The 25296-nt window shown below is 42.7% G+C and overlaps 1 protein-coding gene and 1 non-coding gene across 2 annotated transcripts in view; one reads left to right on the top strand and one right to left on the bottom strand.

Annotated features, from left to right (window-relative positions):
* RGS7BP (regulator of G protein signaling 7 binding protein) overlaps window positions 1–20601 on the bottom strand; it is a 96237-nt gene extending 75636 nt beyond the window's left edge. The window contains exons 1-2 of the mRNA XM_069492631.1: window positions 20437–20601; window positions 19345–19511 (exon numbers count right to left, since the gene is read on the bottom strand). Of these exons, the coding sequence (XP_069348732.1) occupies window positions 19345–19511; window positions 20437–20601 (332 nt within the window). The remainder of the gene's footprint in view (window positions 1–19344; window positions 19512–20436) is intronic.
* On the top strand, window positions 12629–12690 carry LOC138398513 (U7 small nuclear RNA). The gene has a single exon (XR_011235994.1). It is a non-coding gene; the product is annotated as a U7 small nuclear RNA (small nuclear RNA).
* Window positions 20602–25296: the final 4695 nt, after the last annotated feature.

The raw sequence follows: 25296 nt of genomic DNA, 5'->3' as shown, positions 1-25296 counted from the left end.
TATACATTATTTATTTAATTAATCCTCTATTGGGTATGTAGATCATTTTTCTTCTTCTTCTTTTTTTTTTTTTTACTGTTATAAGCAATGCTGTAATGTACATACAAATTTTTGCAGCCTAAAAGAAACTTAGAAATGATATGAAAACTATAGCCCAGAGTGATCAGGGAATTGATCAAAATTACCCAGTTGAAAAGCTTGGCAGAAACTCAAAATGGGATCTTCTGATTGCCGGTCCTGGACTCTTTCCTCTATACCAGTGGTGTTCAACCCCTACTGCAGGTTCTCAAATCAACTGCAGAGATTTAAAAAAAAATACTGTGTCCTCACCTCACCCCAGACATTCTGATTTAGTTGATCTGGGGTGGAGCCCAGGTATCAGTATTTTTAAAAACTCCCCTGAGGACTTTAGTGTGCTGCAGGTTAAGAACTACTGCCCCACACCAGCCTGCTGCTGGAATCAAGACAGCTGTCCTGGGACCCTCTCAGCATTAGCATCTGCAAGTTAAAGAGAGAATGATTTAATAGAACTTCTCAAAATATCCTACAATGATTCTTTCTTGAGCTAACCACACCTGAATAAGTTACTCTGGTCACTTTCTAGTCAATTTTTGTGGGGTATTTGGTCTTGAAAGAGAAGTTTCCAGTGTGTATTTGGAAGGATACGTTGGAAGACAAGTGTGTATTCCAGTAACTGCTCAGGTTTTAGAGAGCTCTGAATGTTTGCTTTAGAGCTGGTACAAAGGAAGGGCTAGAGGACAAAGGAGGAGCTGCAGCTTGAGGGAAATTGGAGTGGCCCGGGCTTTTCCCACGGGTACTCACAGCTACAGAGCCCGTTAGCATTAGCCGGCAGATCTCAATGGCTCTGAGCTCCCAGCCGCTTGGCTGTAACCAGCCTCTTCAGGCATCTCCAGGAATGCCAGGGTTATATATCTATAAAATACTGGTAGGTGTCTAAATAGTCCCATTAGTTGCTCACCGGGATGGTAAGGTGGCGTAAGCATCTGCTGCCCCAGGCCCCAACTGTCCTACAGAGGTGTCAATCAGACTAGAACTTGGCTGTCACTGCCATTGCATCTTTCTTGTTGCAGTGGAGTTAGGAATCGATTGTACCCTGAGGCTACGGAAAATGGAGCTCACCCACCACTTTTCCAGGCCAGAGACTGCAAGTTAGAAAGAAACTGCTTGCTGTGTCTCCCATTTATTTGGAGAAGTGTCTGGAGTCCAAGTTAATTGGACAGCAAAGCTCTAGGGTTTAGTGTTTCAGTATTCAATTCATACCCACAGGTTTCACCCCAGGGCCCTGGTTGGGAAGAGTTTAGGCGCCATGTTCTACCCAGAGCACCACTCTCTCAGAAACCACAGCAAAATGCTAGATCCCTTCTCCCTTGTGGTGGGTTTGCTCCTGGGGACTCCTTGCTGTCCCTGCAGTGATCTGGATTCATCAGATCTGCATACACATCACAACACCAACTGAAGAAGGTAAATGAGGGAATAAATTTGGAGGAGATGAGTGTCCCTTTGCAAGAGAGAAAAGAATCTGCTTGGTCTCAGCTCTGTTGACTCAGAAATTCCTTAGACAAATAACAGGGTGACTGGAGGGGGGCACCTGTGGTGCAGTGGCCAAGGCTGTGGGCTGCAAGTCGGGAGACCTGGCTCCTCATCCCAACTCTATTGTTCCTAGGTTGTGTGGCTGAGGTGAGTCACCTCACTTCTCAGAGCTTCAGTTTCTTCATATGTAAAATAGAGATAATAATTCCCAGCTCATAGAGACGTAGAAAGGATTAAATGACACACTATTTGTGGGCACACTTTGCATCCTCTAGCAGTGGTCCCCAACCTTTTTAGCACCAGGGACCAGTTTCATGGAAGACGATTTTTCCACGGACTGGGGACAGGGGGTGGGATGTCGTGGGTGAGGGGAGTGTGGTGCGGAGCTCAGGCAGGCCATGGGACCCGTAATGGGCTGAGGCCCGGGCGCTGGGGACCCCAGCTCTAAAGCATTGGAATATCCATAGTGACAGTGGATTCTATTTATTCAGTAAAGGGTAAGTGTGCCTCTCAGCGGCCTCTAAGGTTCCAAGAAATCAAGGACTTGTACAGCACCCTCTTAGCTCTAAAACTGAAGGCCCAAAAACCCCTACAACAGGAGGGAGGGTGAAGGGACTTCATGAGAACACCTGGGAAGGAGTACGGCCCCACTAGCTGTTCTTTCAGTTGGTTACTTGGCTTGCACTGCTGAGCTAGGGTGGCGATGCTCCCACGTCAAGGACACCTCCTTTATCTCTTGCTCCTTTGCCATCCCATTCCCCCGTCCAACACCAGTGTTTGCATACATGGATATGCTTGGGGGCATTCCTTTTTATCCCCAGAAGAGGGAGGAAGTAGACCCAAGAAGAAGGCAGAGGATTCTGGGGAGTTGAATGGGATCTGTTTACCACCTGGAACCTAGGATAAACTCAGACTTCTCTGGAAGATAGAGTAGAGGCAGAAGCTGCAAGAAATACATCAACAGTTTGTGAGCAGAGCTTTTCCAAGCCCCAGCTGACCAAGTACAGCATAGCTGGCAAGGAGGTCATTCTCCCACTTTAGCACGGAACCCAGCAGCACTCTAGGGACTGGGAGTTCTCAGAGCACCTCAAGGCAGTGGGACAGAGAAAGCAGGGTGGCAGTTGCTGTGCAATGCCTGTGGCTGCAGACTGATTGGTGGGCTCATGTCCACTATCTCTTTGGAGACTAACAGGATAACAAACAATAATACACATTTTTAAAGAACCTGAGAGCTTATTACTGGGGGCCCTACTCAACTCGAAAACCCCAGGCGTAATTGCATTATCAATAAAATACTGATGTTTAAAGTGTTGGTGCTGAATCTATAACTAGAAGGAGCTATCAAGAAAATGTTAGATTATCATAGAATTCCTGAATCTTGGCGTTTTCATGAACTTACAGGTCAGTCACTTGATCCAGCTTCTCTCCAAACGCACAAATTTCCTCTCTATACATTTTTTCCCCTCCGTAGGTAACATCTATGCCTTGCTAGCCCTAAACCGCTTCACCTTAGTGTCATTTCACCTGATTGCTTTATGGGAACAGGGAGGGGAAAGCAGAGGGAAGGGCAAGAGAAGAATAGACGATCCACTGGGCTACACTGAACCTTGAGTCTGAAAATAGGGAAAAATCAAGCACTAGAAAGGGAATGTTTGCTGTAGGTTCTGGACTCGTAAGCAGAAAAGACTGACCATAGAATGAACACTCTGCTAGGAATTCAGAAATAGCTATCTAGAAATGGCCATAATTCTTTTGTGTAGATTGACATTTGTCAGTATTTTGTATACAGAGTTCTCTTTCAGTTAAATTCTACCAGCTATTAAGTCATATAAATAACAAGAAATCAGGTTAAGAAATTTCCTCCCCCTTAGGATCTCAATTAGATAAAGTAAAATATGTATGCCTGATATTTAGCATGCACGTAGACCTCAGACTCTGTTCTATACCTGACAGGCTATTTATCTTGATCAAAATAAGATTAATGGCTCCTGTTTGATGCAAGAGAGTACTATGTGAGTTATATGATAATTTGCATGTGTCGTCTTGGCAAAAGAGAGGGTCTTTTAAGTAACTTGACTTCAGAACAAATGTACAAATATTATCATTCCTTATGTTCAATTCCAGAAATGTTTAACATGTTCCTAAGGCTAATTAAATCGGTTTGGGATTCACTAACTAATAATTCAAAGCCGAACCATATTTGCCTTTTATTTCCTACGTTTGGCAGGTTTTTTTTTTTTTTTTAATGAGGTAACAGGTATGGACAAGTTTTAACACTCCATAGTATGCCATTCTGAAAGCAACAAAGAAATTAAGAAGATGATAAAGGTCACAGTTACTAATATAAACTCAAAGTGATAAAACAGCCAGGTGTTTCTCTAATTATTCACATCCAACAGTCTGCAAATATTCTGAGTGAACAAGAAGGTGATAATTAACAGAAGTAGACAACAATGGCTGAGGGCCACTTTTTCTGTTGGCCAACATATAAAAATCATGATATTTCACACACAAATGTGAATTCATGGATTCTCTTAAGCAAGAAAAAAGCCCTCCTAAAATGGCACATTTGGCCTGTATTTCTCCTTGGGAATCAGCAATCCATGAAGCCTGGGTGGCAGCCTCTTGCTTCAGATCCACAGACATGAGCTCCTCACTTGCCGCCACCCCACCTTGTCCCCTTCACTTTTGCACTCTGCCTACCCCTTTGGACCTGAGTTTGGAGACCCTGAATTACACACTGCCTCCAAACACTAACCCTGCGACTGCAGAGTACCCTTTATTTTCCTTCAACTTCATTCCTCTATCTCTTGGCAGTACCCACTCCTTAGTCAGCATGGTTCCCAAAGAACCAATTCACCCTCCTTCCCCATTTTCTTTCCTCTTTTCCAGCTGAATCATTTTCTTTCCCTGCCTCTTTCCCCCTCACATCCCACAGAATTTCCTTTTCAGAAGTTGGAGAATGCCTTTAGAATGCTGAAGCGTGAAGCAAGACTTTCCCAGAATGAACTGTGATCACATTTCTTTTGGAAAGATTACATCTAAACGGATATCTGAACTCGCTTCACATTTTCACATTAGATCTACAACAGCATCTGTACAATAACCTAATACTAAAATTTAGAGAATAATTTAAACCACTCTGAGTCAGAACAGACTTGGTAGCTTAAAACATATCTCATCCTCAGAACACAAAAGATTGAATCTATGAATATAAAAACAGTTGATATGGCTTGTTTTATGGAAGGAACATTTGCTGAGTGATTCTGCATTATGGAGCATGCTGTGGCCTAAAATAATCTGAGCAGTTTCCTTATTATTCAACGATGATACAGTACTCAAACAGATGCAGCTATTCGAGCTCAAACTTCAGATAGTAAGAAAATATGGCTTATGGTGGAAAACTGTTCGTGGGAGTCACCCAGTTTGGAGATACAGCAATCTCCTTCAAATCGTGTTCTTCCCCCTGCAGTGAGGTGAGGGTTGACCGATGTTCTGACTCCTGACTGTGTGCTGACTGGCAGGGGTTACTTCAACTCTCCCTTCTTGCTGTGCACAAAGTCTTCTCATTGTCCACAGGGGACCTCCCCATGGCTACACGCTTTAAAAATGATGAATTCTGGGGCTTTTGGCCATCTGCGGTGGTCAAGGGAACTGATCAAGCTGTGGAGAGACCTTCCACTCAGCCTTCAGTAGAGTGAGATTTTCTTTCTCCTATAGAGGGGACAGCTGTACTCACCCAAACTGGACATTCCCAAATCACAGTCACAGAAAGAGTCTGACCATTGACATTTGCCTCGTCTAGCTCACTAGAGGATAAAGAGTCTGTTGTGGTCCTCGTAGGGAAGGTCTTGCCACACTGGCCACTATCTTTGAGCAGGACCTAGGTGAGGATTATCACAACACCAAAATAAATAGATTTTTGTAAAAGTGGATAAAGTGCTAGTGAGAACAGGAATGAGAGTATTAAGGTGATTGATCTTGACTTGCCTTCCAGTTACTCATTTCTTACTCTAAGGAGAATTGTCCGGCCCCGACCTGCCTTTTGTTACAGCAGGATAGGGCAGTCAGGAGAATACTTTTTTTTTTTTAAACAGAAATAATGACAAAAAGCCCAAAGTGTTTGTGGTATACAATTCAAGAAACACTAAGTGCTTATTACACATCAGGGACCATTTTGGGAATAAATTTCTATTTCTACCTAAACTATATCAGAAATATTTTGGTGAGCGTAAGGGAGAATGATTTCTTCCTTCATTCTAAGACAAATAGAAATGTTCACGATAACGGAAAAATAGGAATATGATATTTAAGAGGAAAAATCAGAAATTATCTGTTTACTGATAATGAATATCTGAGAGACGAAAAAAAATCCACCAGGTTCACATATTTCCTCGGCTCAGTGAGCGGATGGCAAGAATGAAAATGAGAATTCCAAGCCAAAATGAACACTTCAAAATTAGACCCTCTAAGGGAATAAAAGAGTCTAAACCTCAGAGCCTGAAGCTCTAACAATCAGTCATTTTGGCTGAAAACTAGAAATCCCATGAGGGAGGCAATTTAGATAATTACTGTTATGATTTTAAACTCCATTTGCTGGGAGAGCAGGAGCTCTTGTGGGTTTATTGACAAGGGATTTCAGTGTTTTAAGAAGTAGTGTTTTTGAGGTTGGTCTGATAATCTCTTCCCAATCTCATTTTCTATGAGTTCTTCCCATCTTTTCACCCAGCCTCAATGTTACTTTCTTACGAGTGCTCCTGTCACCCAGTGGGAAGCTCCTGTCTCTCCTTCGAATCTCTCCAGCACTTGGTGCCCTTCCCCACCTTCCCCTCCTATGCCTATTGGTGTCTTGGAGTGGAGCTGAGTGGCCAATGTCATTGTGGTGACGGGGTGTCCTGCTCCTGCTAAAATGTCCTCCTCTGGGAAAAAGTCGGCCAGTTCTTAAAACACCCAGCATTCAGCCCACCCAGACCTGGGTCAAAGTCTGATCCCACAGTGTCATTTCTGGGACTTGCATAATCAAATAACCAAGAAAGAAAGTGCCAGAGGATGGAGGAATTTGAGTAGACATGATATAGGGGAAGAAAGTCTGAAAAATCCGGGGTCTAGGGAAAAGTGCTGAGGCTTCAAGAATGTAGAGCCAAGATCCATTTATGATCCACTGACAGTTTCAGCAAGGCCATAATTTTGTTATTTTTTCCTTCCTGCCTCTTTTCCTCTTCTTGGTAGCTGAGGAAACCTTAAAAACCCTCAAATCGGCTATGTGCTGGCTGAAGAGATCCTTATTCTGAAGAGTGTCCAGGAGAGAGACTATGAGTAGAAATAATAGTTTGTGGCAGTAGAAGGGAAGAGAAGCCAGTCCTGGGACCAGTCCAAAAAAGAAAGGGTCTATCTGAGGAAACAGCCCAGTATAGTGCAAGAATAGACTCTGGCACCAGAGACCAGCATTCCAACCCCAGTCCCACCAAATATCTTAACCAAATACCTCAACTTTTCAGAACCCCAGATTACCACAGAAATGAAGACTTAAAAAATACCTAATGTTTTGAGTGCCCTGGAAAGCTCCCAAGTGAGCCTTACCTGGAATCCAAGATGGCCCTGGAGCCTCATTTGCTCTGGATAGGATCACCATCTTGGAACAACAGGGCAAAGTCAAAAGAATTGCAAGAACCTCAGTCCGGCATTCTTGAACTGGTGAAATGATCTCAGCTCCCATCCACCTACATAGTTGGCTCTATGATGAAGCCACTCTATGAACAGACTATGCTCTGTTATTTGCAGGTACATGCACTTCTCTGTCAACATGACAGCCTTTAACAACATTATCTCACTGGGTTGTAGGTAAATGTTATTTCAGATGAACTCATTTAACCATGAAGTAATATGGGCAAAGGGTACAGCACATAGTAGGTTCTTAACACCTACTATTTGTTTCTCTTTGGTTCAGGACAGATACAAAAAGTGTCTCCTGAGGTTTACTTATGGTGGGAGGCCCAAGGCTACACAAATAAAAGAGAAAGGTTATTGCTGCTATTTGTTCTTCAAAGCTCAGCCCAAGGCATCATTCCCTTTATGAAGACTTTTTCCCTGGCTACACCACTCAAGCACAGTTGCTTGCTGCCTCCTTTATGCCTCTCCTCTGTCCTCTGCCCATTTCTACTGCTGAATGGATCACATCGTTCTGCAATGATTTGGTGACATGCCTGTGTCTATACAGATGCGAGATGATAAGCTTCTCAAGGGCAAGGGCTGTGTTTATTTATCTTTATACTTCTGGAGTCTGGCACAATGTCTGGCCCATCATAGGTGCCTGATGTTTAATGAATAAATGAAGGAACAAATGAACTAAGAAGGAAATGGGCAGAAAAGAGGGGAAGATGCTGATGGATCCACCTTTCACTTCTTTCTCCTACTCTAGCACCCCTTCCCTCACTTCTCACATCCAAGCTGCCTACTTTTCCTATCTCCCTGGTCTTGCTAGAGATCCTGTCCTAGGCCTCAGGAAGCATCACTTTGGCTTATAGATTAGGAAATTTTTGTTCTACTAGACAGCTGGTATGGAGAGAGAGATATGTAAATCAGATCATAAAACTTACAGCCAGAGAAGCCACATGACATGATTCTGGCCAATGAGACATTCATGCAAGTTGCAGTGTAAGGCTTCTGAAAAAGTCCTTTATAAAGGGACACATTTAATTGGCCTATGTCTTTGCTCTCTGCTCTTCCTACTTGCCTGGAACATGGACACAATTTCTGGAGCTGCAGCAGCAATCTTGAGACCTTGAGGGAAAGGCCTGTTTGCTTGGACAGACCCTTTCTTTCTTGGACAGGTCCCAGGACTGGCTTTTCTTCCTTTCTACTACAACAAACTATTATTTCTACTTAGAATCTCTCTCCTCCCCTGGACACATTTCAGAACAAGGATCTGTTCAGCCAGCACATAGCCAATTTGAGAGTTTTTAAGGTTTCCTCAGCTACTAAGAAGAGAACTACAGAAATCTCAGTTGTGATATTCTTGAATCATGAGCCGATGCTTGCCACGCTTTACCCCTGGGTGTTTAATTATGTGAGAAAAATTAACTCTCATGTGTTTAAGTCACTGATGTCTGGCCTGTGTTACCTGCCGCTGAAGCCAATTCCAAACTGATAATCTGGCCTTCATTCTGTTCCTCAGACACGCCAAGTTCGGTTCACTCTTAGGACCTGTACACTTGCTGTTGCCTCTGCCTGAAATGCTTTTCTCTCAAATCATCACATAGCTCGATCCCTTCTCAAAGTCAGATGTCAAGTTAGAATGTCACCTTCTCAGAGGGTCTTTCTGACCACCCTAACTGAAAATAACTACCCACACTGTATACATCATTCTTTAATAATGTCATCCTGTTTCATTTTCTCCACTGCAGTTATCCCCATCTGAAATGTTCTCTTTTGCTTGTTTCTTCTCAGTCACACCCCTGACCCCAACACACACATCAGGGATGAAGGGGCCTTCTCTCTGTTTTATTCAGAGCTGTTCTAGCTCCAGTATCTGGAAGAGCACTTTGAATAGGTTCCCAGAAAGAAAGATGACTTGGGAAGTTGTACATGAATATATTTTTCCATAGATGATATTGTCATATATGTTGGAAAGGTTTATAATTTTGTGAATTATGGGTTAAATACTGTCTATGACCTACTATATATGACATTGTTTATATGGGATAATGAGTTTCAAGTTCAATTTCCCTTAATGAGCTCATTATAATCGTGACCATAGATCATCTTGCAGTTTTATACTCATATCCAGAAAACTCTGTCTCTTGAATTGTCCAGCTGCTTCTCCACCTTTTATTCATAACAGCTCATCAGATTTTAACTCCCTGATGAAATTTTTTTTTGCTTTATTTGAAGAATATTTAAAAAATTTTTAAAAGAGTCCCACTCAATCTCAGGTAGATTTTTAAAAAATTGGCTTCTTGAGTGTCACTACCTATAATTCCTTGCAGGCCCTATCCCATTTCATATCCTGTCTTGTGAAAATTATACTCAAGTCCTTTCAAAGGCACCTCTCCTAACTTCTTTCCCTCCCAAGTGGTTTCTGAATTTCATGTCTTTTCCACGAATGAGTTTAAAAGCAGCAACATCTTTTTCTTAATCCTTCTGGGACCCTTTCCTCTATTCCAGTTTTCAGTGTGAGGAGCATGGAAGATTATGATGAGACTACAAGTAAGACCTTGACATTTAGGGCAGTAAATCATTTCTTTTCCTGGCTAACGAGTATGCCTTTGCATGTAGAAACTATCTACGTAGACAAATAGGATAGGCTCATCCTGTTATACACATGTAAAGAATAAAAAGTAGAGCAGTTTAAGGAAGTGGAGAGTTTAAAAGTTAGGTGGTAAAAGGTAAGTCCAGGAACATAGGTTGGGTAGCATGACAGAGATTGTGGGTTGTTTTCCAATATCCATTCTCAGCCTTTCTCTTAGTAATAAAGTCTTCATTTTATTTAAGGTGGCAATGAGAAAAAATATATATATATTCCCAGGCTTGTTTGCAGTTAGGTGTGACCATGTGATGCAGTTCTGGAAGAGGTTTTGTTTGGAACTGCTTAACAAGAGCTGACCTCACTGGGCAGGGTGGCCTTTTGCCCTTCCTCCTCTCTTCCTTTTCCTAGTCTGGAACCTGGACTGAGCTCCTGCACTAATCTTGCATCGTTAAGCGAGGTTGAGGATGAAAGCCACAACATGAGAATAGGTGACAGAACCATAGTTTCATGGAGCCAGCACACCAGTTCTGAACTGCCCATTCTAGGGCTTTTGTTCTAGGAGAGAATAAACCCTGGTGTCTTTAAGCAACTGCTACTTTGAATTTTCTGTTAAATGTAGCCAAATATAATCCTTTTTGATACAGATACTCACTTGGGAAGCTTTTTAAAAATATCCCAATACCCAGGCTGTATCCCAGACCAATTAAATCAGAAACTCTAGGGACGGAACTCAAGCACCAGCACATTTTTAGGCTTCCCAGGTGATTCCCATGTGCAGCCCAGGTTGAGAATCACTGTTTTAGGCCAATAGGCCCATATTTTTGCATGTTCAAGAATCTATCGAGGGACATGATGGTGCTTATTAAAAATGTGGATTTCCAGGCCTCACGCCCCAAGAGGTTTTGGTGCTTTAGGTCTGAGGGTACCCCAGTCAGGTGACTCTGACTTGGGCAGGCTATTTAAGGAAACATTGCTTTAGGCAGTGGGGAATCTTTGGACATTTTAAAGAAGTGATAAGATCAGAGGAGTGTTTTAGGAGGATTAGTCTGGATCTAGTGAATAAATTGAAGAGGAGAGGTGAGAGATTGAAGGCAAGGAGACCAATTGGGAGGCACTACAATCGCTGATGGCCTGAGGGGATATATTCCGTGAACTAAGAGGGTGGCCACATAAGTGGGAAAAAACCGGAGAGACACAATAGACACTGAAACAGATAAAACACTGCAGACCTGATTGCCAACTGATGGGATACAGGGTGGGAGGACTTGAAGGTATTCTCAGTGACTGACAAATACACGAAGGGTTTGGCTTCCCCTGGGTTAGTGTGTATTTCTCCTTTTTGCTCCAACTCCGTCAGATTGGTGTAGATTATTAATTTACTCTGTATCTACAGCTGGAAATGTTAAATTGATTTTTGTTAACCTGATTGTATCTAGAGTCTCCCATTAGGTCAGAAACATTTATTTGCTAAATCAGTTCTATTTAAAGGCTCAAATGCTTTATCCTAATAAGAGTCGATTTCACAAATAAGTTTTAGTATTTATGTGTGTGTGTGTGTATGTATGTATATATGTGTATATATGCATGTATATAGGCAAGCAATTAAATGTTTTTCATGAGGTTTTACTCTTTTTCTTTAGTCCTGTCTTGTAAAGCAAAGGAAATCAAGAAACAGGCAGCATAGTTATTGCTCTGGAGCTATGCTTTATATAAATATCTTTCTGGGATGAGAAGGTTAAAGAATAGTTCTAAAAACTGATCTCAATGGTAAATGATTATTTAACTATTCAATATAAAGCCACCAAGCAGAGAGATGTTATGGTGATATTTTATTAAATAACCTAAAGTAAACATAATTACTTTATGAGTAATTCTACAATACACACTGCCTGCTGATCTGTTGTAATAATGAACAGATTATTTCTATGCCTCAGAAATTGATCATAGGTATGCTCTTCAAGTCCTCTGTTATTTAAAAATGAGCATATTGGTTTTAGAGTTATAAAACAGAAAATAATAGCAGTTAAATATAATAAAATGTCATAAGACATAAACTAATGTAATCTCTCAATTCTTACTAAAGTCTGTGTCAAGACACAGTTTAAGAATAGATTTTAAAATACCAAGTAAACTTAATGAACAAACAAGACACATATATCATCACGGAGCTTGCTACTTAGGGTGCAAAGATGAATGAAACACAGCCTTGCTCTCTTGCACTTCAGAGTATAAATATTAAAGTGACAATGAATTTTCCAAAAGTTCATTTCAGATTGAATTTTCTCTCTAATTAGAACATCTATTGAGAAGACTCTAACAAGGTGAAAGTCATTAAATCTGTTCAAAACATGAAAAGGCTAAACTTCAACAGGCAATGGGAGACACTTGTCTAAATTCTGTATCACATTTAGTCTAGTTGCTAATAATGGCACCCTTTTTAAATCTGGTGCTAGTCAGAACCTTGTCACTTGCTCCAGAGTACACGTATGGTCCTTAAGTAACAGTATCAGTATCACTGAGGGACCACCACCTGCCTGCTCAATTCTCCTATGCACATCAGGGAAAGTGAGTGCCCCATGTGGATTGTCAGATACCTCATCTACTCTGCCCAGTATTCTCTCCTGCAAGTGGAATTTTGTTCCACCTTCAGATACTGGTAATTGGTTTAGAATAAATTGATAACCATATTGGAGACTCAGTACCTTTGTGAGCAATCCATTTCATTCAGAAAACCTTCTATTTCATGTTCACAAACTCCACCCCAAATAGGAGCTAAAATCTTGCAAATGATTAAACACTGGGCCCTGGGACATCGATGTGTGAAAGTGTAGAGAGTGTTACAGCTCTTGTAGAATTTGTCTAGCAGGTTTTCTGGTTTTCACTGGAAACCCCTCAAATAAAAATTAAAAAAAAAAAAAAAAAGAAAAAAAAGAGGAAAGTATAGAGAGGGTACAGTTCTAGACAAAACTCCATCTTCACTGCCCACCTCCACTTTGGGCAAAACAACCCAAAGTATACACTTTACTGCAGGTGGGCCAAGGGAATTTGTTATGGTTTGAATGATATCCCCTCCAAATTCACATGTTGAAGTCCTAACCCCCAGTACCTCAGAATGTGACATTTTTTGGAAATAGGGTCATTGCACGTATAACTAGTTAAGCTAGGGTGAGGTCATACTGGAGTGGCGTGGGCCCCTAATCCAGTATGACTGGGGCTTGCAAAAAGGTGAAATTTGGACATGGACACACAAACAAGGGAAATGCCATGTGAAGTTGAAGCCAGAGATGCTTCACTAAGCCACAAACACAAAAGATTGTCAGCAAACCACTAGCAGCTGGGGGAGAAGCAGGGAGCAGATTCTCCCTCACAGCCCTCAGAGGGAACCAACTCTGCTGACACCTTGATCTGAGACTTCCAGCCTCAAGAACTGTGAGACAATACATTTTTCTTGTTTAAGCCATGCAGTTTGTGGTGCTTTGTGGTGACAGCCCTAGCAAACTAATATAAAATTGTTCTTCCCCTGTTACCTTTATGGAGAGCATATTCTTTTGGCATAGACATACATAATTGGCTTTCACTATTTGACTAGAGAAAGTTAAAACTTTTAAAGCAAAACACCTGTAATAGGGAGGAAAAATAAAACACAGAATAGGCAGCCTGACTTATCTGCCAGCCACAGGTCCCTTGTCCTGACAGCAGAGGCTGTCCCTGCTCACATAAGACCTCCCCCATCGTGTGAGAGCTGCTTCCGTGGTCTCCAAGCTCTTCCTCCACACTCTACCCCCTGCCACGGCCTTGCTGCCATCTCAGCCAAAGTATTGACTAAGCTGTGGTTCTCTATTCTCCTTCCCCTCACTCTTCCACCTCCCAGCTTCCTAGCAAACAGAACAAGGGTATGGACAAGCAACCACCTAGAAGTGGGACTGGAAAAGACAGAGCAAAAAAATTAAACAGAAATCAAACAAAGCCAAAAACAACCCCTACCTCTCCCCACACCCCCAAAGAAGGAGGAGGAGGAGAGTCAGAAGGACAGAGGCAACAAAAGGAAACATAGGCCTGCTGGTCAGAAAAACCATGGCTGGAGGGAAAAACCTGAAATCTGTGCTTCTGGATCTCTAGGATGTACAATACACTGCTCCAGAAGGCCATTAGGAAATTTAGATTCTTCTTGTCAATGTACTATGCTCAGATTCTGACATTATTTCTGGAATTCAATCATCAAACTTCCTGAATGGTGCTTATTTTTTCATAGCTCAATTCTGTAAACAAAGTCTACGTGATTCTACAGGAATTAACAAGGAATACTGAAATAATGAAGCCAGGAGACTCAGAAGTCTTTCAGTGCAACCTCATTTAGGTGTGCAGGGAGTTTGACAGACTTATCCAATATCACACGGCCTATACCAGAACTAGGCCAAAAGGTTTTGTACATATTATATGATTTATGAAGAATCTAGGCTAATTTATACAAAGAAAATATTTCTAAACTACTCTTGAAGCTTCACATCTCCATATCATTTTTAAGGTTTTCAAAAACAGGCCTGTTGATAGCTATCTGGGAAACTTCAACCTGGAAAATTTCTCAGAACATAGTATAAGAAACGAAGAGAAACAAAAATTTATTCTAGCCAAAATATTTATTTGAAAAATATTTGATGGATTAATATCTTTTTAATATAAATGCATGTTGACAATCTGAATTTTTAAATGTCTCAATTATACTAACACTAACCCCTTAATAACAGCATTTAATGTATTCTGGAGAATCTCCTAAATACTTAAATCTTCACAATACCATATGATTTGGTTCCATTTATTTATTAACCCCATTTTGCTGATTAAGAAACTGAGGCAGCGAGAGACAATACCTTTTCCCAATTTCACACTACCTGTGAATAGCGGCACTGCCTGTCTAGCCCCAAAGTCTATGCACTTAACCACCATCCCAGACTGCCACTTACCACCTTCATATGCAGTCTGTGTATGAATTCGAACATATGTCCTCAGGAAGTGGTAAAGCCAGGCTTTTATTCAGGTATAATCTGATTTAAAGTCAATGCTCTTTCCCATCACACTGCTGTCTCTCATGTTATTGTACTTAAACCTCATTTTTACCCTCTGGAGTCAACCCTTCTACACTTTGAGTCTATTCAGCAGCCATTAACTGAAGGTAGTGTGAGAAAGATCCAGTCCGACACGTACACCACAGAAGCAGCACAGGAAAGTCTGAGCCACCGGCATACCAGCCCTGGCATTCACTCCAGAAGATGCCTGAGGATGTCAGCCCATCTGAATCATCCCTATCTTGTGTGCTGTGCTTCTCACTCTTTGTTCTTAGGAGGTGGTGTGCCTAATACACCAGGCACTGTGCCAGGGAGCAGGAGACCCAGGTTCCAGTCTTAGAGCAGCACTCTGCCACTTTGACTGGCAGAGTGCCAAGAGTGCCATCGGACAGGCTGGGCATGTGCTCCCTGCTTCACATACCTAGCTCACTTAATCCTCTCAACTGCCTCACGATCAGGCATGACAACTAGTTCACAGATGACGGAATTGTGATTCAGAGTTAAGTAATTCCATCAAGGTCATTGATGATGATATTCAGCCCCAGTCTGTCTGACTCCAATATCTGCACGTGTACTCCACCAAGCTGCCTCCAAGGTCACTTAAGTCCTCTGAATCTCAGACTCCTCAAATATAAAGTACCAGGGAGACCTAGGGATTCTTTGAAGGTGTCTCAGAAGTCATTTGGGAAAGGAAGTGCAAGCAGACAGGGCCCAGGCTGCTGTCTACTCCTGATATGCACACAGGGACACACACACACACACACACACACACACACACACCCTTCCCCCCAGCAGTGCAGAGCAATGCCACTTTGACCTTCCTTAAAAATACGGCTCTCTTCACTTAGATTGAAGGGAAGATTTGCTGCAAAAAAAAGTTTGGGGACCACTCTGACAAATGATCTTTAAGACCCCTCTTAGCTTTAGTATCTAGAAGAGGATCAGAGTGGTAACGGTGTAATAACTTTGGTGAATGAAGCCAGTCAGAGAAGACATTGGATTCACCTGGCTCGGTCTGACCAGTGACAGCTATCCGATGCCTTTGAAAGAAAAGACTGTGCCTGAACTCTGCTGATCTAAACACAATTTGAGAAACTGTTTTGATCATGTTGGTGATGATGGCCTTCTTACCCAGGGCCAGTTAGTGAAGAACACAGTCTGAGTTTCCTTCTCTTGTGATCAACACCATTCCTTGAGGGTTTCAATTGGGTAGGGATGAAAGGGATGTAGCATTTGCGGCTCACTTCACTTAACTCATTGTTTTTTCTCTTCCTCTCTATCTTGCCTCAAATTCCTTTTACCCTGTCCCCTTTCAAATCTCTCTCCCTCCTCTGGCTCCAAAGCCAGCTGGGAGACAAGGAAGAGTCAGTCTGAACTGATAAAAAAATGAGTGAATTCACTTACTCCAAGTCCTGCCTTTCCCCCACTTGTGTTCCTACACAGAGCATTGGTGCTTAGATGATAGCTATGAGGCGGCATCTTGATGCATGTGTAGACAGCCAAGTCTTATTTTTCTGTCATTCCTATAGCTCTTACCCTTCAATCAAAGCTGCATGTATAGAAAATAATAAAACCAACAAAAGATAAAGTGTTAATCATAGCAATGGTGATAATACCTTTTAAAAAATTTATTGGGGTGTACTTTACATATCATAACATTCACTCATTTTTAGTGTGCAATTTGATTTTTAATAAACATACAGAGTTGTACAACCATCACCACAGTCCAATTATGGAACAATTCCATCACCCCAAAATGATTCCTCGAGCTGCTCTGCAGTCGCTACTTGTTCCCACCTTCAGCCCCAGGCAATCACTAATCCACTTTCTGTCTTTATAGATTTGTATTTTTCTGGGCATTTCATATAAATGGAATCATATAATATGTGGTATGCTGTGACTGGCTTCTTTCAGTTAGCATACTCTTTTAAAAGTTCATGCATATTTTAACACGTATCAGTACTTTGTTCCTTTTTACATGACACGTTTTTGAATGGTGCTGTTATATAGAGGAAAGAGCATGAATTTCAGAAGCAGTACAAACATGAGGCTGAAGCAAAGCTGTGCCGCTTCTAAGCTGTGTGACTTTGAGCAAGTTCCTTAATCTCTCTGAGACCTATTTGTAGAATAAAGATAATGATCCCTCCCTCAGAGGACTGTTCTATGAAATAACTAGATTCTGATGGCACAGAGTGGGCACTTAAGAAATCCAGTCCTTCTCTCTAAATTCCCCAAAGCCTTTGCTTTTCTCACCCCTGCTCCAAACTGTAAAGTGAATCTGCCAGCTCCTTACCAGTCTTCACATCAAGCTTGAAACGAGAACCCACATAACAAGCAGTATCAGAAACGGAATTCCGCCAAAGGGAATCACATCCTTCATTAATGGATCCCAGATGGTGAGAAACTAAAGGGATTTCCTTCAATTATATTGCTGTCATTTTTTATAAAGAACATTAAACTGCATTTAATTATTATTTTAAGGGAGAAAGTGGGTCAAATTCTATCCTAGAACATTTTATGGAATTGGTCTTCCCTTTGCAAGGCTCTGAGAACACCTATTTCCCCATTAATTCTTATAAAATTGCCCCATAACATCAACCCTCAGACAACACATAAGCAAGAAGCAAAGGGCTGAAAACCCCTGAGTAAACAAACTCCATCTCAGGCGGTAAACACCTATAGTCCCAGCTACTCAGGAGGCTGAGATGGGAGGACTGCTCGAGCCCAGGAATTCAAGATCAGCCTGGGCAAAACAGTGAGACCCCTGTCTTGAAAAAAGAAAAAAAAAGTCCACCTCCAATCCTCAAAACTCAACTTTTACCTAATAATTTCAGACCCTTTCTTCCATGAACCTTTAGACGAATCTGAATTTCATGTGTGTAGCAAAGTAGACTGACTTGAACTCCTCATTCATTTCTTCAGTCCACTTTCTCTGATTAGAACATGTTCTCCTTTTGAGTTCCAATTTAAAGGGATCCTAAATATAATCCCACCCTACACTCTTGAACACAGTTTACAGAGATGCTACTCCTTAGCCCTGAGCATAAAATTTCCTGTCCTAAACCGGCTTTTCCTTCTGAATCATTATTTCTCTGTACTTTTAAATTCACCACTACTCCCTTTCATGTTTCTTATTGTTTTTTCTCCCGTTGTCTGGGATTTATCACAGCTACATTTCTTCCCCAAACTCCTGAAGCACTTAATTCCCCTCTACTTTCCAGATTTTCTTCCTGTTAAGTACAGTGTAAGAGTTAAAAAAGAAAAGGATAAGGTTTCTCAATATTTACTAAATAAAGTAGGTTCATAACATATCTTGTTTATCCCTCTCTTCAAGGAGACTAGTACAGTATCTTTTTCATGATATAAAATGCCTGTTGTGAAACATAAACTAATTATTGAGAGGCAACATATGGCTTTGTAATCTTTATATACCAGAAATAGTCACTATATATATTATTGGCATTAAGGATGGCAAAGAGTGATTCTTTCAAATACGTAAATAATATGCAATTCCTACATGTGATCAATCTGCAACATTATCAGGTGGGTCTGAATAATTTGAACTATTATTGTGATAAGGCCATACTCACACAGATAAACAGATAAAGGCTATAACCAGATTGAACCAAACACTTAAATTAATGTATTTGTAGAAGGATTTCTGTGTTTCCTTGCTCTAAGTACTTATCTTGAAAATAGGAACTGATAACAAAATCCATGGCTAACTTTTCTCCTGATATTGAGACATCAAGAAGGAGCAGGTGGGGTCCCAGGAGAGAAGTTTTCACTCACTGTATATTACCTAACATAGGCTTAGGAATCCACAAACATAATTTAAAAAATGGGGGGACAAAAGCAGTTTAGGTTTACCAAGATTTGTGAATTTCCCCAACCTGCAAAAAATTTTTCTTATGTTTAAACTTACCCTTCCATATCACTACAGTGAAGAAAGTAATTTATATCCAAGACTTTATTTTAGGGATTTTATTTTAGGCAATATCATAGGAATTTATCTCGTGGTATAAATAGTAAATCTGGGATTTAGCAAAGATTTTCTCTCTACAGCACAGGCCTTTTGTTCAGCAGTAGATGACAAAATAATCTTGAGGCATGATGATTTAATTTCAGTTTGATGCCCAAACATCCCCCCAAATCTTAAGCTCCAAATTCCAGTATGTGGTCAGTATATTAGAAATTACTTTTTAAAAAATAACTTAAAGATTCCAGATCATACATAAATCATATGTGTGTGTGTGTGTGTGTGTGTGTCTACACACACACACACACACACACGAATCTCCCAACCTTCAAATTATGGTGTGGCCTATAGTTTGAATATAGCTCTCTGGAGAATACCGACCTCAGGGTGATGGTTAAAATCTCAAATTTGGACAGATCATCTCTGAGGCCTTGGCCACATAAAATTCTATCAGCATCCATGCATCATGTATATGAATTAACCACATAATGCCAAGAGTCTCCTACCCTGAGATGGCAGCCAGTTTTTGGTGTGCCTGACGGGCCATTTCACAGCCTTTGGTTCTTGTCTTGTGCATTTCCGCTCTTAGTGAGGGGCAGCTGACTGAGACGTCCCCAATAGAAATGACCAACTCTCGGTACAGGGCCACTTGCGTGTTGAACTCTTGGACAAGCTGGAAAAGAAGCGAATTTCTGTCACCAAACATTTATCATCAGAAAGTTTCCTATTTCGTTGTACATAAACAGGGGCCTTCACTGACCCCTGAGCCACCTCCGCAAATCTCCAGCTCCCCAAATCTTCAGCCGAGGAGCCTAGTAATTGTTTAAAGCTTACAGCACAAACATGGCAAGTCTGTGTCCAAGGCATGTGTTTATTTTTCACCGGTAAGCCTGGTCATGGAAGCTCTATTTCCAGACCTTCTTGCCCCCACCCATTCAGACTCAGTTTCTGAAGAGCAAGAGCTTATTTGGAGAGTGATCATGCCACTCCCAGGCCAGCAGAGAATGGTGCTGGGAACTCTCCCACAGACGCTCCCGTCTGCTAGGATATGGATTTGAAGTTGCAGGGGCGGGGGTGGGGGGCAGACCAAAGGTGGGGTGGAATAGGCAAATCATTCACCTTCTGCCGGGCCACTGAACCTCTCCTGCTCTGGAGCCTGACTGGAAGACCAGCCACAGCCTCTCGCTGGAACCTTCGTCCCCTCCGCAGCGCCCCGTGCTCTCTGTTTTGGTTTGTTTGCTACTGTCTCCCCACAAAACAGCACCTCCACCTCCCCATTCCGTCCCTCCCTGGTGAGCGAGCCAGTTCATCGTGTCTTTCGCATCCACCATTCTCCTTCGAGGGAGCCGAGGTACAACCTACAGCCGCTGACCCCCGAGACCCTTGCTGTGGCACTTCTCTCCGCAGGGCCATTACGACCCGGGTGTCACCCCGAATCTGGGGGACTGCAGATTTAAAAATAGTGCATGTGCACGTGATCGGCATGGAGGAGCTGAGGGTGGGGGAGTGGCTGGCACTCATGCAAATGATTAACATACACGACTCCCCCCACCCCCTCTCAAAATAAAAAAAGCAAAAGAGGCGCAGTTTTTACCCACCATCTTGCAGTCGTCCAGGGCTCTCTGGGTTTTGTGAGCGCTCTCGGAGCCGCTGCCCCTGCGCTCCCAATCCCCGCTCTGCAGCGGGGGCTTGCTGATCTGGAAGATCGAGGAGCGGGTGGACCGGCTGGGGCGCTTTTTGCGCCCATTCGGTGCAGAACTCATGCATACACATCCACCAAGCCGAAGCCGCTGGTGCAGTGCGCCCCGGCGCGGGCGGCCCGGTTGTTGCCCTGAGCGCCGCCGCCAAGCAGCCGGAGCCGGGACCCGAGGCGCGCGGTTCACAGGGTTGGGACTGGCTGCGCGGGTCGGTAACCTTCAGCTTGAAGGAGAGCCGGGGAAGCGCTGGCTGCGCCGTGCAGCATCGCTCCACTAGCAGCGAGGAAGGGGCGCGATCAAGTTCTGCTCAGCAGCATTGCCGGCCCTGTCCCGGGAGCTGGGCGCTGGCGCGGGCTCGCACCGCTTTCCTCTCGGCATGGATCGCAAGGCTGGGCGAGAAGGAACGCGCCGCCCGGCGGTTCCGAGTTTCCATTCAGGTGGGGGAGCAGCTTTCAAAGCCTGCGCTGCAAGGTGGGGGGCGGAAAGGGGTGTCGCTCTTGCTTCAGTATCTTCCCGCAGCGCTGCTCGGTTGGTCTTTCCCCTCCCTCCACTGTCGCCAGGCCTGGAAGGGCTGGCCGTCCCCGAAGCAGGCAATTGGCTCTAATCGGCTGCCTTGATCCCTCGTCTCTAAGGGCTTGTCTGTTTGAGGATCCCAAATGAATCCGTGGTGGGACTGGCAGACGAAAGGAATCTGTCCGGCTGACGTTGTTCGCTGGCCCGCACATTGATAGGACGGGAATACTAATGTGATCCGTCCATACAATCTTCTTCTCCATCCACAGTTTATGCACTTATCCAATCAAATCCCTGGGAACATCAATTGCAATATTACTTCATCTGCTCTATTATTAGAAACGAAAAGTGTCATCAGAGTGGAGCACATTGCCACATGCTGGGACCTAAACACGGATTTCAATAAACCAACGTGGGCTTGAGGCCCTCACCATCTAAGACTGAGGCTGTCTGGGGCCACAATAGGGAGTGAGATTTTTGCTTCAAAAAGGAGATTTCTTGATAACCTAAAAGGAAAGCTTTTTTTGGGGGGGTTGTTTTTGTTTTGTCTTGGTTTAAGGGGGGGAAGGGGAGTTAGGCAAAATGCACAGAGGCATTCACTCAGACTGGCCCTGATCCTCATCCCATTCAACTAGTAAGGCCCTTGGTTTTGCATTTCAGGGTCTCAGGACCTAGCTCTGAGAGTTTCCCAGTAGAGATTTGAAGAAGAAAACTCCAACAGGCCTCCCTGGGCGTTCAAAATGACCCTCTTCTCCTTTATCAGATATCAGTAACCCAGAGGCCAAGATAGGTGGGCCAGGAAAGTAAGTAGGGAGAATGCTTACATGAAAAGGGTAGGGCTGAGGTCCTCAGCCATTTAAGTTCACCCTCACCACTGACATCCTGCTAAGATTCTTCTGGGAGGAAGAAGGAATGGTATAGGTGTTTAATTCTAATACTCTGAGAATGCTTGTTCACAGGAATGATTTGTTTTGAGGGGAGCAATAAAGTGGTCTGCCACAGGGGAACCAGTTATGTGTCGAAAAGCCTAATGAAGAACAAATCAGAGGTTCCCGGTCAATCTCTTAAAGGGATATGAAGAGTACACAGAAAGGGAGAGCTAGAAATAGCCAGGAAGGCTAATACCCTAAGGAGGGTGACCCAATAACTTTTTTATAAGATAGATAAACATAATGGGGTGCTATGATAAGAGAGATGTTTGGTCTTTGTTCCCAGTTCCTGGTACAGACTCCTAAAACCCTTGGAAATTACCTGAGTGATAAGGATGATAGGAGTATCTTGTCACCACAAAGACCAAGCCTTGATTAAAAGTTTGGAACTTTCAGCTCCACCCTCAAACTTCTGGGGAAGGGAGAGGGGCTAGTGATTGAGTTAATCACCAGTGGCCAATTATTTACTCAATCATGCCTGCATAAAGAAATCTCCATAGAAACCTCTAAACAATGATGGCGTTTGGGGAGCTTCTGGTTGGGGAAGACATCTAGGTACTGGAAGAATGGCACACCCCTTCTCTATACATTACCCTGTGTATCTCTTCCATTTGACTATTCCTAAGTTGTATCCCTTATAATAAACTGGTAATGTAAGTAAAGCTCTTTTCTGAGTTCGGCGAGTCATTCTAGCAAATTTTCAAACCTGAGAAAGTGGTTGTAGGAACCCCCAAATTTGTAGCCAAGTTGGATAGAAGAGTAGGTAATCTGGGGACCCCATGCTTATGACTGGTCTTGTGGGACTGAGCCCTTAAACCTGTAAGTCTGATGCTAACTCCGGGTAGTTAATGCTGGAATGAACCAAATTGTAGGACACCTAGCTGGTATCAGAGAGTTGGAGAAGTGGTGTTGGAAAAGACACCATGCATTTGGTTAGAGAAGAAAAAAACCACTAACAGGTGGATACCTGAATATACATTCAACTGCATTTGCATAGCAATCCACAAAAGATTGAGAGTCAGTTTTCCCTATCAAGGACTGGGGGAGGGGAAGCATCAGCCCCTACTCCCAGACCTCTGTGTGCTGCTACCCTCGAGTTGTTTAGATAGCCCATAGACATGGATGAAAGGTCTCTCCTGTTGGCTAAATCTCTCCAAATATCAGAGCTTAATCCTTAGCCAGCTCCCTGACTGTTCCTCTTTCCCTCAGTCTCAATTTTCTCTCTACTTCATATGCGTAGGAAGACAAAGAGGGTAAGGGATACATCAGGTACCTGGGATTTGGTGAGTGGTGAGGATGGTGGGGATGGTGAGGAGGAAGGTAACAGGCTAAGGGGCTTTAAAGAAGGATGGGTAAAATGGTTTAAGTCCTGTGTTATAAACCTCTTTCATGACCACTAGCTTATCCTCGCATCTTCTGCCCAACTTTCAAGAAAAGTCTGCTATAGTCCATGGCTGGTGGTGCTTTGGAGAATTAAAGAAATAGAGGCTGCCTTTTACATGTGTGGATGTGGATATAGGATGGAAAGAACAGGACACTGGAGAGCAGTCTGCTGGAAATCTTTGGCCACTGCTCTATCCTTTTGTTTCATCTCCTTTCCCTGCAGGGAAATAGCGACTTCCACCAGATTTGAGCATCTCAAAGCTCCTCAGTAGTAGGTTTCTACTCCAGCTACAACCATCTGGTTACTACCCACCCTCTTCTTCTGCCTAGAGACAATTTCAACAAATTAAAAGGAAAAAAGTAACACAATTGCACTGCCCTGTTTCTATGCCATATTTCTTGCAGAAGCTGGGAGTGGGGGGAAAGGAGGAATAAAATAGGTCAAATGTAATGCTACATCTGAAGGACTATACACTCAGAAACCTGCTGGGGGATTAAGCAGAAACTGTCATTTGTAGGTGGCCCCTTGGCCTTCCCTGACACACAGCCCAAGCCATTTTCCTGAGAGGGGAGAAAAAGCATCAATCCCAGAGCTGTCTCTCCCGGTGACAAATGCTGTAATCAGAATAGCAGCAGGCAAGCTTAGTTCTCTCACCTTCCCCCACATTGGAAATGGCATGAATTTACATTCCTGAGGCTGTCTGACTGCCAAGGAGAAGGGTAAAGTGTAGTTGGAAATTTCAACAAGGGCACATTTTCTGGATACTCAGACCAATTTTGGTGCATCCCTCACAGTGGGTCCCCTACGGGCATATGGCTTTGACAAGAGTCACATCCTAGATTCACTCCAATATTCTTCATATTGGTTCTATAAAGAACTACAGTGGCACCCCGAGATGATCACCTCAAACTTGGCCTCTCATGAAAGGTGACACCGAGTGGCAGGTTTCATCTGGAAATAAAGTTAAAGGAGATAAAAAAAACAATAAAAAAGGATCTTATCTGAGTGGGTCTGTGACAGAGGCAGAGAAAAATACCTTAAGATACTGGGTTCTTAAAGTTGGGGAGATCTGAAGGGCGTGTTAAGTTATTTTCTATCAGTGTCACAAGATAAGAAATTAAGTTATTGTGAAGAATTTAGTGAATAAACTATCTAATAAATTATTTCCACTAAAAACAGGAAGGAATATGTTGGGAACATTTAGTTACTAATTTCACAAATATTTTTTAGTGTTTTTATTAGGGGCAGATCTAGATACTGTTGGTCTTGAAGCTTATATAATTTGGGGGCCCCTCTTTAAGAAACAGACTATAAACACTTAAATACAAAATTAGATGCATGGTCTTAGATGGCCTATCCAAGTGAGGCTCCCTGAAGTTTAGGCTTTTTCACCTTCATGGTAAATTTGGTGTGTCTTGTATGCATAATGGACATCTAGTGTTTTGCTTACTCAGTTTTTACTCTCTCTTTTCTCATGATAGCATCTTAAATTTCCTTTGAGAAATCAGTCCTCTATCACTTTTTGTCCACATGGCTCTGTGGGCAGGCATATGACTCAGGAGGATTAGCCAATAAGAGCACTACATTCCAGTGGCCACAATAATTGGCTTACTAATGGGTATGAAATCTAAGCTGAACCAATGAACTTTAGCCTTGGAACTGTCAGGTTGGAGCCTATGAAATTGCAGTTATTCAACCATTTTTGACCTACATAAATGGCAATTTCATGTATTTCAACCTAATATTTAGCTTTTTTTCTTTCCATTATGTTGGTAGACTGGTAAGATGAAAGCCTGTTCTGGTGGCCACTTTTGCCATCCATGGTCAACAGACTGCCTGAGATCTAACCCAGAGGATCATAATGGAGAGATGGAGAAACAATGATGATTCTTAATGAGATTACTTAAGTTGAACTCTACCTGCAATTTCAGTTAG

This window comes from Eulemur rufifrons, chromosome 17, assembly GCF_041146395.1.
Source record: "Eulemur rufifrons isolate Redbay chromosome 17, OSU_ERuf_1, whole genome shotgun sequence".
NCBI classification, from domain to species: Eukaryota; Metazoa; Chordata; class Mammalia; order Primates; family Lemuridae; genus Eulemur; species Eulemur rufifrons.
This window is presented reverse-complemented; position numbering and strand designations above follow the sequence as displayed.